This window comes from Mytilus californianus, unplaced genomic scaffold (genome assembly GCF_021869535.1).
Source record: "Mytilus californianus isolate M0D057914Y unplaced genomic scaffold, xbMytCali1.0.p SCAF_12, whole genome shotgun sequence".
Taxonomy (NCBI): Eukaryota; Metazoa; Mollusca; class Bivalvia; order Mytilida; family Mytilidae; genus Mytilus; species Mytilus californianus.
In genome coordinates this window covers 61,069,887-61,088,924 of record NW_026262604.1, presented here as the reverse complement: position 1 = coordinate 61,088,924, position 19,038 = coordinate 61,069,887, and the positions used below count along the sequence as shown (strand labels likewise).

Here is a 19,038-nt window from a genome sequence, read left to right as displayed (position 1 = left end):
GGGATTTTCCAGTTTTCGGACAATAAGTCAAAAATGCTTTCACCAACTTGCAAGAAATTGTGGTGAATTGTTTATATCTATTGACATGAGCTCCCTTTCCATTTTTATATATTTTAGATTTTACGTTTCCGAGTTACAGTGTTTTATTCATAAAAAAAGGGGGGATTTTCCATTTTTCTGACAAAAACTCAAAAATGCTTTCAGCAATTCTTATGAAACTTTAGTGAATTGTTTGTATGTACTGATGTAAGCTCCCTTTAGAATTTTCTACATTTTACATTTTACATTTCTGAGTTCTGGGGGTTTATTCATTAAAAAAAGGGGTGATTTTCCAGTTTTCGGACAATAACTCAAAAATGCTGTCACCAATTCTCATGAAACTTTGTTGAATTGTTTATATCTATTGATGTAAGCTCCCTTTTTATTTTCATAAATTTCTAATATGACATTGAGAATTAATTGAACTTTATTTGTTTATAGTCTGACAACAGATTTACTAAGTATTGCACAACAGCAAGAAATCTTTAATTGAATATAAATTCAATTCATATAACAAATTTCAAGTTCTTTGACTACATTTATTCAGAAACCTATAATATGTCAAATATTTAGTTACAATCCAAATTCAGACCTGAATCAAGCATGAATATTGTGTCCATTTTTGCCCCAACTGTTCAGGGTTGGACCTCTGCGGGCGTATCTAGCTGTGCTCAGCGAAGCAGTTTATTCATAAATTTTTGTATTCATTTACAAAAATCTTCTCCACTTAATCTACTGGGCTAAATATAATTAAAACTAAGCCACAATTTTCAATAGGGTATCTTGATTGACCCTGTCATCCAACCAACATGGCCACCATGGCTAAAAATAGAACATAGGGGTTTCCTATAGAAGTCTATGGGAAAATTGTAAAAAAAAAAACAATTTCATTTTCAAATGGTCACAACTTGAAAACTAATTTGAATAATGATAAGGGGTCTTCGCTGTTGTCTGTTCTGTGGTCGGGTTGTTGTTTCTTTGACACATTCCCCATTTCCATTCTCAATTTTATTCAATAACTATTGTAAGACTACAATGGGATGACCTGCTTTAAATTTAACTACTGGGCCGAATTAAACCATACTTGTCCTCAATCATTATTAGGGTATCTAATACTATTTATTATGATTTTAACCTTACCGGTATTTTACATGATTTCCAAAACCACAGTAGATACAGGTGAGCGACACAGGCTCTTGGGAGCCTCTATTTCTAGTTTGTTTACATAAGTTTTAGAAATGTCGTCAATATTTAATTTCATTTTTAGTTTGAAAAATGTCGGGTAAGATATTTAAGTGTTTGTGATTTTTCAAAGGAATTTAGGTTGAATTAGAGCGCATTCATATGGCTAAAAAATTCGGCTAATTAATATACAAAGTATTCACAAAAGTACAGATGTATTGCTAGCTTTTAGATTATAGACCTTTTCGACACAATATGCATTCCCATAAATATTTAACAAAAACCAATGCTCTTGAAATTTGAACCAATAGTACTGTAAGTCTTTACACAAAATTGAGCATTTACTTCCAGAAGTACTAACTGGGCATGCACCCAATTACATAGTACAAAAAATCTCTTGTTTTAGTGGTTAACATTTAGAATGGCAAAATTATTTGCAAACGTAGAACGTTAAGATTTTCTATCTTTGTTTTCCACTTTTTTGGCTTGCAGAAACAATGCTACAACTCTTAAACACATTCTTTGTATATATCGGATACACTGTTGATATAGAATGTGTGCATAGACTAGAGGGTCTGAGGGCTATTCCAAGAGAAAAATGTATGAGAGGGTTGGACATCATAGGATATTTTTTCAGTGGGTAATGGCGGTTGGATACAAAAAAAATTCAATGAAGAGACATTCCACTGCACTGGCCAAAATGGTTTACCCCACTCCCCCACCCCTACATTTTTTCCTGGAATAGCCCTGAGATACTGTTCCAATATATTTATCATTGTATCATGTATGTCCAGAATGACCTCCATACTCTCTCCCCCCCCCTCCCCTCAAGAAAAAAAAACAATATTAAGAGTATTCTAAGTAAAGTTGATCAGAAACAGTTAAGAGATAAGAAATTGCAAACACCAGTGGCCGAAAAATTTAGGGAAAAATAATATTTAATTATGAATACTGATTTTCACTCTGCTTTCTGAACAGAATACTTAGTCAAGCATGAAAATTAATTTTATTTTATCAAAGAGTATTGTCTGTCCCAGATGCTTCTGAAAGTAATTTGCAATGAACATTATGTTAAGAATGTTAAACATTCAACTTTCACGCCTGTTTGTTGGTAACAACATTTTTTGGAAAAACTGACTTTTCAGAGATTCACAGAAAAAACAATTTCACATTGAATTATTGCTCTTCAACAAGATTTTGAACTTGGTAATTATACCCCACGGAAAAAAGTTCAGTAGGCTAAAATGTTTTTGAACTGTCCGTTCTTCTGTCCGTCAGTCCTGTTCTTGTCATCGCAACTCCTCTGAAATCACATAACAGAATTTCATGAAACTTATGTAGATAATAAGGACATACTATGTAGATGTGCATACCAACAGGAAATTATGGTTAAATTTTTTTTTCTAGAAGTTAAGCCACTTTGAACTTAAAATTTTGGCCTAAATATAAACTACTGCAACAGTTTGTCTTTGCAACTTCTATAAAACCACACCACAGAATTGCATGAAACTTTGTAGATAATAAGGACAGAATTTTATAAAACTTGGTAGATATGAAGGACATAATATGTAGATGTGCATATCCACAAGAAATTTTTATCAGTTGACTTTTGAAGGGGTTATGAGTCTTTGAACTTAGGAATCTTATGAGATTTTGTTACCAGTGACAATGTGGGGGCGTGGGGTATGTGAGTGTGCTCAGAAAGGTTCTTTAATTTTTTTGAGCTTTATGAAATTTATCCACTACTTTGGCTTTTCAAGATTATAATATTGAAAAAGTGGCTTTAAAGAACCTGTTTGGGGATGTCAAAGACATGTTTCTGCACACATTCCGATTGGTTAGCTATTTTTCTAAACTTCATTAAGGTAAATCTCTTTGAATATTAATCATCCATTAATCAAGATGTGTCACAAGCTTAGCGGAGCACCTCTATACATGTGTACGATATTATCTCTATACATGTGTAATATATAACCAAAAGGATCAATAGACAGTACTTTATTATCAAACCTCGGACACATAGGTGTACAAGAGGACATACTCAGTCACACTCAGTCACACTCAGATTACTTCTCTTGTAGCTTCACTGTTTCTAAATTAACATGACAAATTTCAAAGCTATATAATTGCAGTAAAACATTTTGTGATTCACTGATGTATTAATTGTGTTGAACCACGGTTGGTTTGAAATGAGTGCTAACATTAATGATTAGTTTTATTCAAGTCTAAAAGAAGTGTTCCCTTATAGCTATTTGTCCATTTTTACCAATTTACTGTATTTAACATTGCTTCACTTTAACATTGAAATTAAATATTCAGGAAGGACAAACTGTAAAACAACTTAATTTATGTTTAACATACAGGCTTAGTTCTCATAGTTATGATATTTATTTCTTAGAACCTAAGGGCACTTATGGCCTAGTGTAGTGTTGCATACATTGTGTGATCTGATTGACTTGCAGAATGAATTACTTAGATCCATTTATTTTCACGTGCACCAGTTTTCATAGATTGAGATAAAATGTTTTTTCCTGAATATTTGGTTTAGTGGTTATACCATTAAGGTCAAAAGCCCTTAGTGTATTTGTATAATGTATTCGTTAAAACAGGTAAAATGGTGGTTCTCCTATGCTGAGGAAATCCAATTGCTTATGAATAATAATTAATCCATTTAATATATTACTCTAGGCCAAATAATGCACTTGTTATATTCTGTTTTGGACTTTGTCTCAAGGAAAAGGGATTGTAGTTGCTAGGTTTTTAAAAAATTAGAAGCTATGTTGGCTGATTTTAATTTAAGCTTATATGCAAGTCTATGAATAGTACAATCTTGCAGTTGTCCCAACAATGAAGTACCAATGTTCGTTGTAGTACCACAAGAGAAAACATGCATTTTTACAGATTTATATAGATAAGATTATACCATAAATGCATTGTTGTATATATATATATATATATATATATGAGCTGCTGTAGATAGAATTTGACCTTATGCAAATGAATATCTCTATTTCATGTTGAAAAATCTCTATGCAAAGTCTGTAACTGCTTGAATATTTGGTTGATAGAGGAACCCTACAAAACAGATCAAAATTAAGAAATAATTCTTTCGTGCCATGCTTTATGCACATTTTAACATGGGTAGGCATTACATTATTTGTCAATATCTTTATACCGAGCGTTATCGATAATCAACAGTAGAACGATAAAAAAATAAACATATATACGTAAACTTACTTTTAGAATGATTCTATTTAATTTCCTAGCGAGCAACACCAACAAAACTGTCCATTTCGACCTCCGGCGTTGTTCAAAATACAACTGACGTTACAATTTCAATAGTGACGTTAATCACGTGCAGCCCATGTTTTATTGTAATTAGAACACGGCTTTGCTTCCAAAGCCAAAGAAGGATGTCATATTAGAATTCATCTTTTATGTCGTACTTGAATGTTCCAAAATTAATCAAAGTCTTATACATGTACATGTATACCTGCATTTGCATAAGGTCGATTTCTATCTGACACAGCTCATTTGTAATCACAAGAGAAAGAAATATAATCAGATAAATATCTGGAAAAAGAGCTTGTATTTTTGCAACTGGTAATACTTTTTCCTCCTTCATGAACTTAAGCTTGTTAAATTTGCTAAATCACATGCTTTCACAAACATTTCACTAAGTGATAAGCATCAGTGTTGCCCAGATTTTCTGTTTGTTCAGTTTTTGTATTGACAAAAAATTTTTGCAATGATAAAATGAAATTGAAATGAAGTTTTATACATACATGTTTCATACAATAAGATAAGTGTACTATCAGTTTTTAATGGACTTCTTTTAACACTTATGTCATGAACAGTAGCAGCAACATAAAAAATATATGGTATACAACAGTCAACACAATTATTAGAATATTTGAAAAATAAAGCATCAAACAGATCAAATCTTCCTGTTAACGGTCTTCTAAATGAAAAATAAATTATATGTGATAGTTACCACTGATCATTTATAATTTTGAGAGAAGAGACATCAATCAGCCATGCAGACCAAATCTTTATACTGGTTTTAACAATGTTTTGAATTCATAAATTGTTTTATGATATTACAGTGGCGGATCCAGGGAGGGGGGGGGGGGGGGGGGGGGGGGGGTCCGGGAGTTGGAACCCCCCCTTTTTTTTTGGACGATCAATGCTTTTGAATGGGGACATAAAGTTGGAAACTCCCCCCTTATCCTGGGTTGGGAACCACCCCTTTTAAAAATGGCTGGATCCGCCCCTATATTATGTTTAATGATCGGTCAAGATTATTTAATGAACATAACAACATCATTGAGTGCAGCTTACATTTTGGCTTTGTTTAGAATTATCCCTGTTACAGAAAATATAATGCCTTATTGAAAATGAGTATATCTAGTTTCGCAAGCAAATCAAAGAATTACAATGTCATCAGATATTTATTTATATGAAAGTAAAACTTCTCTTACAGCATGGTGGACTAAATGTAGATTGCCAAGTGACTGAGTCTGCGACTGTTGTAACGTTGAGTGAATATATGGATGGCATGGCAACTGTTCTACTGGTCAACCATACAGAGAAAGCTATGATACATTTCCATCAAAGGTAAGGATTGAATGTGTATTTGTGCTAATTTTCAAGAAAATGAATTTTGTCCGAACAAGTATTAAATCTTTGCCACTGGACATCAAGCAAATAATAATCAAACAAAGGATTACTGTAGATTCATTATTATTTTTTTAATACCAATTTTCGTGGATTTGGTGGGAAAAGGTTAACAACTAGTTTAAATGTTCAACAAAGTATAAATTTTCTACACGCTGATATGCAGACTTAGGCAAATCAACTAAATCAAATATCCACAAAAAAAAAAAAACAAGTTACCTTAAATCCACAAAAATTGATAGCCACAAAAATAGATGAATTCACAGAATGCTTGATTAATAGTATACAAAATTATTTAGTTATAGGCTACTTAACTAATTAAAACGAATATAAAAATCAAAGATGCTTTGAAACTATTTTAAACATAATGCATACATTTCATTATTTTTTAAAGTTAGTAAAATTAATATGGTGCCCATTTAATCTTAGATTGTATGTTTAGACAAATTCTGCATACAAAAAATAAAATAACAAAAATACCGAACTCCAAGGATAATACAAAACGGAAAGTCCCTTAACAAATGGCAAAATCAAAAGTTCAAACACATCAAAATAATGGAAAACAACTGTCATATTCCAGACTTGGTACAGGTACAAGTCCATGGGAAATTTGTAGTTTGTTGATCACTTTAAATCTTTGTTTACATAATTTATCCATGTATAATGAATCCACAACAACGAGAATCTGATGTAGAATTTTAGTTGGGAACGGTCTTTAAAGATCATGTTTTAATTTATGAGCTCTATAAGCAACATCACTGTAAAAAAATAGGATGTGATATCCCATTTGTTATAAAACAACATTTTTATGCCACACCTACGATAGTTGTAGGGGCATTATGTTTTCTGGTCTGTGCGTCCGTTCATTCTTTCGTTTGTTCCTTCATCCTTCCATCCGTCTGTCCCGCTTCAAGTTAAAGTTTTTGGTCAAGGTAGTTTTTGATGAAGTTGAAGGCCAATCAACTTGAAACTTAATACACATGCTCCCTATGATATGATCTTTCTAATTTTAATGCCAAATTAGAGTTTTGACCCCAATTTCACGGTTCACTGAACATAGAAAACGAATGTGCGAGTGGGGCATCTGTGTACTATGGACACATTCTTGTTGTGCTATAACTTATGTCAACACTTATAAATATAAATTTTCAGTGGTTTGAAAACAGAACATGTACTTAATGCTCAGCAGTATATGTTGTACACCTGGGAGACTGCTACAGGGAAAAGGGAGGTAATCTGGTCATGTGGAGAGAAAAAGGACACGAAAAATGATTTACAACAGGTAGGGTATTCATTTATTTTGTAGATAAAAGGAATGGTTCATTATTAGTCCGGCCATACTAAGGTTGTGAAATTGATTGAAAATAGTTTCTGATTGATGTTTAACACCACTTTCAGCACTATTGTGCTATTTTGTGGCAGTCAGCTTATATTGGTGGAGGAAGGCTGAGAGAACCACTGACCTTCAGTAGGAAAACTGGCAATCCTAGTTAATTAAGTCTTCCAAACGAAGTTTGGGAAGACTTATTGGTTTTGCTCAGTTCTTATTATTATTATTATTATTCTTCTTCTTCTTCCGCCGCTTTTAAATTTGAACTTGTCCGCACCCTTTCTCCAAAACCGCTTGTCAGATTAACTTAGGGTTTCACAATATGCTAGACTAACATGTCTAGTGGTGCAATCAGGGTTTTGTTTGTGCATTGGGGTTTATAAAGGGGTACTTTGAGGGGCAAAAAGAAAGAAAGGTTTTACTATAGAACCCTATGGGATTTTATTTTTTAAAATTTTCAAATGATTATAAATTGAAAACCGTTTGTGATAGACACAATCTTTTTAATTGAAAATGTTCTAATGATAAAGCACATTAAATGAAATACAGGGTTAGTCCCCACGGTCACCCCCACCCCCTGCCATTTTGGAAAGTTCTAATATCTTTTAAATGGTCGAGATCCCCACCCCTAAACCATATATATTCTGGTTTGTCATGCTAAGATGGTTTGAATTTTTTACAGGGTTAGTCCCCAGGGGTCATCCCGACCCCCTGCCATTTGAAAAAGTTCTAATATCTTGTAAATGGTCGAGATCCCCACCCCTTAACCATCTATATTCTGGTTTGTCATGCTAAAATGGTTTGAATGATATACAGGGTTAGTCCCCAGGGGTCATCCAGACCCCTGCCATTTGAGAAAGTTCTAATATCTTGTAAGTGGTCGAGATCCCCACCCCTAAACCATATATATTTTGGTTTGTCATGATAAAGCACATCAAATGAAATACAGGGTTAGTCCCCAGGGGTCACCCCCACCCTCTGCCATTTAAGAAAGTTCTAATATCTTGTAAGTGGTCAAGATCCTCACCCCTAAACCATATATATTCTGGTTTGTCATGCTATGATGGTTTGAATGATATAGGGTTAGTCACCAGGGGTCATCCCGACCACCTGCCATTTGAGAAAGTTCTAATATTGTAAATGGTCGAGATCCCCACCCCTAAACCATATATATTCTGGTTTGTCATGCTAACATGGTTTGAATGATATATAGGGTTAGTCCCCAAAGGTCATCCTGACCACCTGCCATTTGAGAAAGTTCTAATATCTTGTAAATGGTCGAGATCCCCACCCCTAAACCATATATATTCTGGTTTGTCATGCTAAGATGGTTTGAATGATATACAGGGTTAGTCCCCAGGGGTCATCCTGACCCCCTGCCATTTGAGAAAGTTCTAATATCTTGTAAATGGTCAGATCCCCACCCCTAAACCATATATATTCTGGTTTGTCATGATAAAGCACATCAAATGAAATACAGGGTTAGTCCCCAGGGCTCACCCCCACCCCCTGCAATTTAGAAAAAGTTCTAATATCTTGTAAATGGTCGAGATCCCCACCCCTAAACCATATATATTCCTGTTCATCATGTCCCGAAAATTTGAATGACGTATACGGTAAGTCCCCAGGGGTTTCCCCCACCCCCAATGTTCTAATATTTTGTATATGGTCGAGATCCCCACCCCTTAACTATATATATTCCTGTTCGTTGTGTCTCGAACATTTGAATGATGTATAGGGTCAGTCCCCAGGGGTTCCCCCCACCCCCAATGTTCTAGTATCTTGTAAATGGTCGAGATCCCCACCCCTAAACCATATATATTCTGGTTTGTCATGCCAAGATGATTTAAATGATATACAGGGTTAGTCCCCAGGCTTCACTAATGCATATACTTTAATGGACCAAACCAATTTTCACTGGACTTTGTCCAATGTCAGGCGACACTGGGAATTACGAATTATGGGAGCTTCGTTTGGGAGACTTCGTAACAGCATCCTGTTACAATCATTTCTTGTTAAGATTGGAGTCAAATGCACCTGCCACATGAGGGATATGAACTCTTAGTGTTGACAGGCTAGTGATACAGTAGTTCCACTACTTAGACCACTTGGCTACCAAGACCCCCAAAATAGGATCTGTACCTCTTAATTTAAATGCATGTTAAAGGTATGAATAAAAGGAGAAGTGGGTTCATATGTCAATGATACAACATCTGGAGGGCAACATTATAAAATAACAGTCTTCAACAATTGACTATTTAATACAAAAAAGATAGTTTTGAAATATTCCAGTCAAAAAGTTGTGAATTAATTAAACAGAAACCTATTGTTCATGTTGTTCTTATATTGTGCATATTTTTCACTGTTTTTCAATAAATTAAAAGTCTTTTCTAAACTTTTAAAACATGGTTGCAGTTTTCAAAAGCCAACTCTTTTTCTACATAAAACTTCCTTTATATGCTTTCATATATGCTATTTATATGCTTTATACACCAATCTTGAGTAGCACTGGTTGACCGGAGGTCAATCAGTTTAAATAACATCATAGAACAATCAGTTCTTACTGTGAGGTTATAACATTAACCATTGTGACAAAGGAAATGCACAAATTAGAAAATCATCTATTATATACCTGTTGTGTAATTTATCATACACTATTTGTATGCTTTTATCTATGATTTATTGTATGCTATATTTATACTCTATTGACAGGATGGAATAGGAGAATTCTTTGCTCATTCTGACAGTAAGATATACTGGGTATCGTTCCTCAATGGTATGCAGCGTGTTCTACTGTTTACTGAAGACCTGGCCTTGGCAACAATAGCTCAGGAGGTAAATACATGTTTTAAAGGTGAAATTTTCTGGTGTGATATTACATCGTAGGTGAATGTAAGCTTTTCTTATTTACCTAAATATATTATGTTGGCTATATGTCAGTGAGATAGCAACATAAAAACACAAATTACTAAATGACATATAGAGGGCAACATACAGTGTTCAGTAATAGATGGGTGTCTATACAATATGAGAAGATTTAAATCGGCCTCAATCTAAAAATAATTTATAAAGTTTAACAGAGACTGTCTAATATCTGCAGTCTGCAACAAAATTTTCCAACTGTATTGTACTCGATAAATTGTAATTTTTGCATTTCAAGTGGACAACTCTGTGACAAGAATTACACTTCCAATTTTGTTCTTCCGTAAATTATTACAAAAACAATGTACCCAGCATGCATTTGTGTATTTCAGAATTAAAATGTATAGAACAAGAGATCAACATCTGTATCCAGAGTCTGGGTCTGTCACTAATCATTGATTACCCAGCATGCATTTCAATATTTCAGGCAGGAGAATTAGAACGTATAGAACAAGAGATTAACATCTGTATACATGGTCTGGGTCTGACTCTAATCATTGATTACCCAGCATGCATTTCAATATTTCAGGCAGGAGAATTAGAACGTATAGAACAAGAGATCAACATCTGCATACAGGGTCTGAGACTTTCTCTAATCAATGATTACCCAGCATGCATTTCTATATTTCAGGCAGGAGAATTAGAATGTATAGAACAAGAGATCAACATCTATATCCAGGGTCTGGGTCTGTCACTAATCATTGATTACCCAGCATTCATTTCTATATTTCAGGCAGGAGAATTAGAACGTATAGAACAAGAGATTAACATCTGTATACAGGGTCTGGGTCTGTCTCTTGTTAATGATTACAAACAGAAAGAAGTGGCCTACATAGGAATAACAAGGTAAGGTTATATGAATTCTAATCCAGTATGTACCTGATGTTCAGTGGTTGTTGTTTGTTGATGTGGTTCATAAGTGTTTCTCGTTTCTCGTTTTTTATATAGATTAGACCGTTGGTTTTTCTGTTTGAATGGTTTTACACTAGTCATTTTTGGGGCCCTTTATAGCTTGCTTACAGTGTAAGCCAAGGCTCCGTGTTGAAGGCTGTACTTTGACCTATAATTGTTTACTTTTTTACCGGATTTTTGTGTCAAAAATGTCGGTTATTGATTTGGGGATGTACGGCGGTCGGTCGGTCGGTCGGGCAGGCGGCAACCAAATGTTGTCCGTGCATTTACTCATGAACCATTCAACCAAACCTTTTAAAATTTTAATATGTTGTTACTGACAACAAAATGGAGGTCAAGTTCAATAATGACGATTTTGACTTTTACCGTTCAGGAGTTATGGTTCTTGAAAGTTTAAAAAATGTCGTGTCCGTGCATTTACTCATGAACTGTTCAACCAAACCTTTTTAAATTTTAATATGTTGTTACTGACAACAAAATGGAGGTCAAGTTCAATAATGACGATTTTGACTTTTACCGTTCAGGAGTTACGGTTCTTGAAAGTTTAAAAAATGTCGTGTCCGTGCATTTACTCATGAACTGTTCAACCAAACCTTTTTAAATTTTAATATGTTGTTACTGACAACAAAATGGAGGTCAAGTTCAATAATCACAATTTTGACTTGTTTTTACATGATCCTGTTTGGGGGTTCAGATTTGCAAATATCATTTTCATTATTAATTAGATAATAATCTATTTTAAATATTCAATCACAATCCAAATTCAGAGCTGTTTTAAGCTTAAATGTTGTGTCCATGCTTGCTCAACTGTTCAGGGTTAGACCTCTGCAGGAAAATCCGGTTTGCTGTCACTCTGTTATAAATTGTGACTTGGATGGAGAAGAGTTGTCTCATTGGCACTCATACCACATCTTCTTATATCTATAAGCTAGATAAAGTAAAAGTTCCCTTAAATAACAATCAGTTTCATTGATTTCCAATATTTTGATTTTTATTTATTCCCTGTTCACTGAGATACTTGTTAGATTTATACTCATCTATGTTAAAACTTACCTCCCCTACATTATCAAAGAGAGTTTTGAAGGAAAAAATGTATATATATAATAATTATTTCGGAATGAATTTCTGTTTTCAGCTCAGGAATTATATGGGAAGAAAAGAGGAAGAGATATAGAGCTTTGAATGTAAAGACGGGAGAAACATTGGAGAAAGGCTACCAGAAATATGCTAATGAGTTAGAGGCAGGTCATACTCCAGCATCTAAAGTTCATCTGGAAAATAAAATGGAGGTCAGTATTAAAATAGCCTATTTTGGTTGTTAATGTAAACAATTCTGGACAAGGAAGTTAATTGATTAATGGCTGTAAATGTTGAACAGCATTATAGTATATGCTTTGTGCTAGATAAACATGCTTGATTTGATTTTTAATGTGCTATCTCACAAGTTAACAGTCCACATGAAGACATATCATTCTTCTATTTATTTTGACTCCAAGTTGACCAGTCTTTGCTTTCACTCCTAAATGCCACGTGCTGAGAAGAATTGTTGGTTGGATTTCAATGAAACCGGAGATAAAAGCAGCACACATATTACAATTTTAATTAAGCAAGAAAGAACTGGTCTAAAATATTAACGGAGAAATAGATGAACTTGTGAATTTTTTTAATTCCTTGTATAAAGTCATATTTATCAGCATAATTTATTTACTGCTTACCCTTTCCTGAACACCCGAGTTCAACCTTGGTTTTTGGTTGGGTTTTTGTTTCTCAATCTTTAGTTATCTGTGCTACATTTTTATAACCACATAAACCTGTATATTGTAGGTTGACTGGAATGAAATGATGATGTATAAACCAAACAAAAGACAAATCAGAAGGAGTTTTCAAGAGGGCATATGGCTGCAGTACAAAACATCCCCTCACCAGATACAACTACATGCAAAAATACAGAGGCTTCAGGTCCGTATAAAATGTTACCTTTAAATTTACAGTTCATATCAAAATACAAAGGCACCAAGTTACCAACTGTGTTAAACCCTTGAGGTAGTCAAGATCTTTAAAACAATCACCTGTTGATGCTTTAAATCCTCATTTCACTAGATACAGCTCTATGCTCATACATCATTTGAATTAACTCCCTTACACTGCTTTTAAATTATGTATAAAGTAATGGTTAATGAACAATTAAGACAATTTAAAAGCAGTGTAAGGGAGGTAATCCAAATACAACGTTTTGATTACCTCCCTTACACTGCTTTTAAATTATGTTTAAAGAAATGCATATTTATAAAGGAAGACCAGTAAAAATATCTGCAAATGTTGCATCTTTTTTTTTTTACAAAAAAATCCATATGAAAGATTTGACACCATATTTTAAATTCTATTATATTATAGATTAAGTTAGCACTATGGTAAATTTAAATGGGTAATTATGGTTGCAAACTCCATTGGAAATTTTAATTATGATCATATCTTGATGGAAAGAATTTTTTTTAGGGAAAAAGAAATTGTTGGGGGGGGGGGGGGGGGTCAATTTTTTCTCATTTCAGATTTCAGAAATTAAAAAGAAGAATTCTTCAAATATTATTTTTTTTGCAAAAAAAAGTGTGTGGCGGGGGGGTTAATATGCAACAGCAAAGTGTATTGCACCAAATCACAAAAAAAAGGGGGGTAATTTTTTATTTTTTTTTGTGCGGGGAGGGGGGGGGGGGGCAATTCGCAACAGCAAAGTGTATTGCACAAAAGCAAAAAATTGAATATAAATTGAAATCATATACCCAAGTTCTTTGACTATAGTTATTCTGTGTCAGAAACCTTTTATGTGTCAAATATTTAATAACAATCCAAATTCAGACCTGTATCAAGCGCGAATATTGCGTCCATTTTTGCCCCAACTGTTCAGGGTTGGACCTCTGCAGTCGTATCCAGCTGCGCTCGGCGAAGCAATTTATTTTTTTTAATGTCAATCATTGGGATGGCCAAATCAGCAACTGATTACCATAATTGCCTTTTGTATATTTAGTCTTAAGGGATTAAAATCGGGATAATATATAAAATGTCCGACTGGCTAAAAATAATTTTGGAAGCCCTGATCACAAGATACAACCCTATGCCAAATACAAAGGATACCAGTTAGTACCAAAAAGAAGCTTCACATTAATTTCTGAATTTTAAGATATGATTTATAAATTTCATGTCATTATCATGTTTGATTCTATAAATTAGTAGTAGTTGATTAATTGTGCAGTAGACATTTCTTTTTCATATACTTTAAATTCAGAATTTATTTCTGGATTTTTATTGATAAGAATAATGCGACTAGGTGAGTATTGCAATATAAAGAACTTCCATTCTTACATTGGATACATATAAATGTATGCAGATTTTCCTGAAATCGCAATAATTAATCTCACATTTTTGTCCTTTCTCCAAAAATTGCAATAATTTCTGACTTTACAGTAAGGACTTATTTCATACATTTTGCTTCTCCAAATAAACTTTGAACTCACTTTGAATCTTGAACTGAATTGCCAATAAGATAATATTTCAAGCATTACTAAAAAATACTTCTTCATCCAAAAATATTCTTTGATCTTTCATATGACATCATATACTTTGACCTTTCATATGACATCGTAATTACAAGAAAATAATACAACAAATAACAGAAAGAATTGATCAATTGCTGATGTTGATAATGTTAAATGATTGAAACTACATGTATTATATAGTTTTATTGTAGACAACCAGATCTTAACTTAAACTTGAGACAAAAAGACAACCAGATCTTTACTTAAACTTGAGATAATAAGACAACCAGATCTTTACTTAAACTTGAGACAAAAAGACAACCAGATCTTTATTTAAACTTGAGATAATAAGACAACCAGATCTTTACTTAAACTTGAGACAAAAAGACAACCAGATCTTAACTTAAACTTGAGACAAAAAGACAACCAGATCTTTACTTAAACTTGAGACAAAAAGACAACCAGATCTTAACTTAAACTTGAGACAAAAAGACAAACAGATCTTTACTTAAACTTGAGACAAAAAGACAACCAGATCTTTACTTAAACTTGAGACACAACAGCTATGGATGCTTTTAAAAAATAATATAGCAATGGGGTCATGAATAAGTGATTTTATACTCAATTATTAATACTGTTGTATGTTTTATAGTTAGATAACCAGATGAGTGATGCAACATTCCAGACTGTTTTGGCTCCTACACCTCTCGCCAAGTCTATAGCAGCAGAGAGTAGTATGTATTTATTATCTGATAGAAAACCATCACCAATAATGTTCTACCATGTATATTACTACCCAAAGGGACTGGCACAAAATTTAATGGCTGTTTTACATCAATTTAACTTTCTTCAAGCTGAAATGCAATTGTATTTTTGGTAGGTAATAAAATATTTACTGCACAGATTATGGAAATGGTTTTATTTGTATTTTCAAGAGAAAAAATTCCAGAAGAAAATTTGTTATCAGGCATATCATTATTTTGTTTAAAGGTTCATTTATTTGTGAAACTAAAATGATATTTTCCACATTTTTTTCAGTACCAAAACCATTTACAGAGTTGAGTATGATGCAGAGAAAACATGAACATATTGAAATGTCACAGTTTAAGTAAGTTATAGTAATAGTAGCCTGTTTTGACATATTATTTAATCAAGCAAAGATATTGAAGCTAATGAAGTCAGGATTAAAAAAAAATAGAATTCAATTATCTATTTATCAGCAATTGGTCTTACCAGTATGTTTTTTTTTGTTGAAATATACGAAATAGTTACAACAACTATTTTTATGTGTACATAACTTTGTGATAGTTGTTTTAAAAGTTGTATGATTGAAGTCTCATGCATTTAATTGATGAATTGACACAGATTGATATGAAAGTGTGATAATCCTGGACTTATACATGATGTCAGTGCCTAATATTTTTAAGTATCAGGTTCTGTCTATGATCTAGAAATATATTAGACAATAAGTACAAAAGGAAAATTTGCAATTCCTTATAAAATGTACTATTAGGCTGTTTTGACCTATTATTTAATCGAGCAAACTTAGAACAAAATGTGACAAAGCAAAGAAGTTATTTGCTCAATGTGAAGAAAGCAAACAAATTTGGCAGAAAATGAGTCAAAAATGAACAAATTTAGTAATAATATGGGATGATTTTAGTTTAAAATTTGCCAGAGTGAACAAGCTTTAGGAAATATGACTTTTTAAAACTTACTGTGAATAAATTATTTGTAAACTGAACCAACATAGGATAAAAAATTAAAATTAATTCATGTATGAAAGATATTTACCCTATCCATAACTTAAGATATGAACTAATTTTTGGACAAAGATGAAATTTAGAAAAGTAGTCAATATTTATTTATTTTTCATAGATTAATTTGGGATATTCTTAGAAAACAAAGTAGTTCTCATTGTTGAAGGCCTAATGGTGATCTATAATTGTTCTTTAGTCTTGATAATTAGTTTGTTATGCTACAGATCCTTATTTTTTCTAGGTGTTAGATCTTAAACATTGATAGTTGTTGATTTTATTTTAGATATTTCAAGGTGCTGACACAGGAAATGACATTGAAAGTAGACCAGGGCTTCCTTAATGAACTCATAGAACTTTTCTCATCATCAGGAAGTGTTTCCAGAGACCAGGAGGTATGTTATCTAGAGATTTTAAGGTTAAATCTATCTATTGAATTCATGGTCATCTTGCATAAGAAGACTTTTACCCTGTTTACACACTGGGTTTTGACATTCGTGTGAATTTGATTGTTTTTGTCGAGCCTTCGACTTTTGTCGAAAAAGCGAGACATAGCGATCCTACATTCCGTCGGCGGCGTCCACAAATATTCACTCTGTGGTTAAAGTTTTTGAAATTTTAATAACTTTCTTAAACTATCCTGGATTTCTACCAAACTTGGACAGAAGCTTGTTTATGATCATAAGATAGTATCCAGAAGTAAATTTTGTAAAAAAAACAATCCTGTTTTTCCGTATTTTACTTATAAATGGACTTAGTTTTTCTGCCAGTTAACATTACATTCATTCTGTGGTTAAATTTTTTAAAACATTTATTAGATTCATAAACTATCCTGGATTTTTACCAAACTTGGACAGAAGCTTCTTACAATAAAAAAATTGTATCGAGAGGAATATTTTTATTAAATTTTTTCCTCATCTCATTTTTGTTGAGCCTGTGATTAACAGCAAAAGTAGGCGAGACACTGGGTTCCGCGGAACCCTTACAAATTTTTCATCCCATCTATTTATACTTGGATTTGCAATGTATTTACTGAACATGAAAATGATGGCTTTAGCACTATGAAATGCAAACCTTATGCACTGCCATCTTGCCAAAACTTTGTTCTCATTATTTAAAATCAATAACTGCTTAGTGTTTAATAGCAAAAATCTGAAAATATTTCAATCAAAAACTAGTTCATGAACAGGTGAATCAAAATGCTGTCATCGATAATTGTTACCCAGTGTCACACAAGTAAGATTGATCAACTTTGCCCCTAATTCAGCATGTCCAAAATGAACTGCGTAATTAAACCATTTACAGTTGGTGCTGTTCTCTAATTTGTTGATATAAGCTGTTCCTAATTATCCAATGTCTAGTTGATTGCTTTTAAACTGTTATCAAAATGTAGAAAGGACTTTACAGAATTGGATGAGTGATTTAGTTCCTAATTTTACTGGATGCATTTATTGGTTTAAAATATGATACAGGCTTTCTATTTTCACAATTGGGCCTTATATACTTATTGTTTACTTTGTTTCAGACAACACTGATGGAAGAAGATTACAAGAGAGTGCATGTAACATTAATTGAGGATGCTGGCCTGTCACTAGCACAGGAACAGAAAAACTTCTATGATTATCTTCACTTCTCTCCAATTAAGGTTTGTAGACAATTGTGATTTTGTGGCAGTATTGACATGCTAAATCAAGTGTATCTTGCAACTGATTAGCTTTGAGTTGTAAAACAAACAAAAATAAGTATTGGTATATATAGAATAACCATACATTTGTCTCAAAATTTGAAATTTATTTGTATAAGGCTTAGAAACAGGTAAATGTGAGGCTTTGTCTAGCATTTCTATCATGCTTGCAGCCAATTACAAAGAAATTTAAGTTTTGATACAATGTATGGTTGTTCGCTTTAAACTTTTTAAAATGAAATAATTTTGGTAGAAATCAACAATTTTGAATTTGAAGCAGACAGCATAAAATTCAATGAATCTACTTTCTTTCACAACACAAAAATCTCTACAGAAACATGTTATCAATGTCACAAATAAAGCTTTATATAGTCAATGCTTTTTGACTGTGCAAATAGCAAAGTTGAAGTATATAAGAATCTAAGAGATTAGAGCATAGACTGACAAGTTAGGAGGCAGAATGATAATACATCTCCCTGCTGACTGAACCATTATGGTACATTATGATCTAGATTGTTACATACCTGTCTCTTCATGTTTAGTACAAAGTATTGTTTAGGTTAACATCAAATGATAACATGTTTCTATCCTGATCACAGTTATTAAATTGCTTACAAGTATTTGTTTCTTAACAGTTTTTATGCTAGACAGAACTGTTCTAAATGTACATGATATATTTGCCACTGGATGTTAAGCAAACAACAAACAATCAACCATTCAAAACCACAAATAAACATATCAAACATGAACAGATTTAGATGTTATAAGTAAGATGTGAAACCACAAATTGATATATAGTAGTAAAAAGAGGAATTTTCAAAAACCATGTAAATAGGAATTCAATAAAAGGTGTGTTAAACCACAGACCTGCCAACTATCCCGATTTATGGGGGATATCCCCCATGAGAGGTGTTGACCTGAATTTTTGAATTTTTTATTTTATAAACTGAACACCTCAAAACAGGCATTATAAAGAGTTAAAGGGGTATTTAAGCACATACATAC

General features: G+C 32.9%; 1 protein-coding gene across 11 annotated transcripts in view; it reads left to right on the top strand.

The window, feature by feature from the left end:
• The window catches only part of LOC127722146 (intermembrane lipid transfer protein VPS13A-like), a 174,748-nt gene that overhangs the window by 137,106 nt on the left and 18,604 nt on the right, over positions 1 to 19,038 (top strand). For 9 of the 11 annotated variants that reach the window (XM_052228992.1, XM_052228991.1, XM_052228998.1 and 6 more), the window contains 11 exons: positions 1,307 to 1,321; positions 5,705 to 5,838; positions 7,051 to 7,180; positions 9,941 to 10,063; positions 10,884 to 10,996; positions 12,198 to 12,351; positions 12,887 to 13,021; positions 15,245 to 15,326; positions 15,631 to 15,700; positions 16,636 to 16,744; positions 17,875 to 17,994. In XM_052228992.1, coding sequence (XP_052084952.1) covers positions 1,307 to 1,321; positions 5,705 to 5,838; positions 7,051 to 7,180; positions 9,941 to 10,063; positions 10,884 to 10,996; positions 12,198 to 12,351; positions 12,887 to 13,021; positions 15,245 to 15,326; positions 15,631 to 15,700; positions 16,636 to 16,744; positions 17,875 to 17,994 — 1,185 coding nt within the window. The remainder of the gene's footprint in view (positions 1 to 1,306; positions 1,322 to 5,704; positions 5,839 to 7,050; positions 7,181 to 9,940; positions 10,064 to 10,883; positions 10,997 to 12,197; positions 12,352 to 12,886; positions 13,022 to 15,244; positions 15,327 to 15,630; positions 15,701 to 16,635; positions 16,745 to 17,874; positions 17,995 to 19,038) is intronic. The other 2 variants (XM_052228995.1, XM_052228990.1) reach the window with 1 other exon arrangement.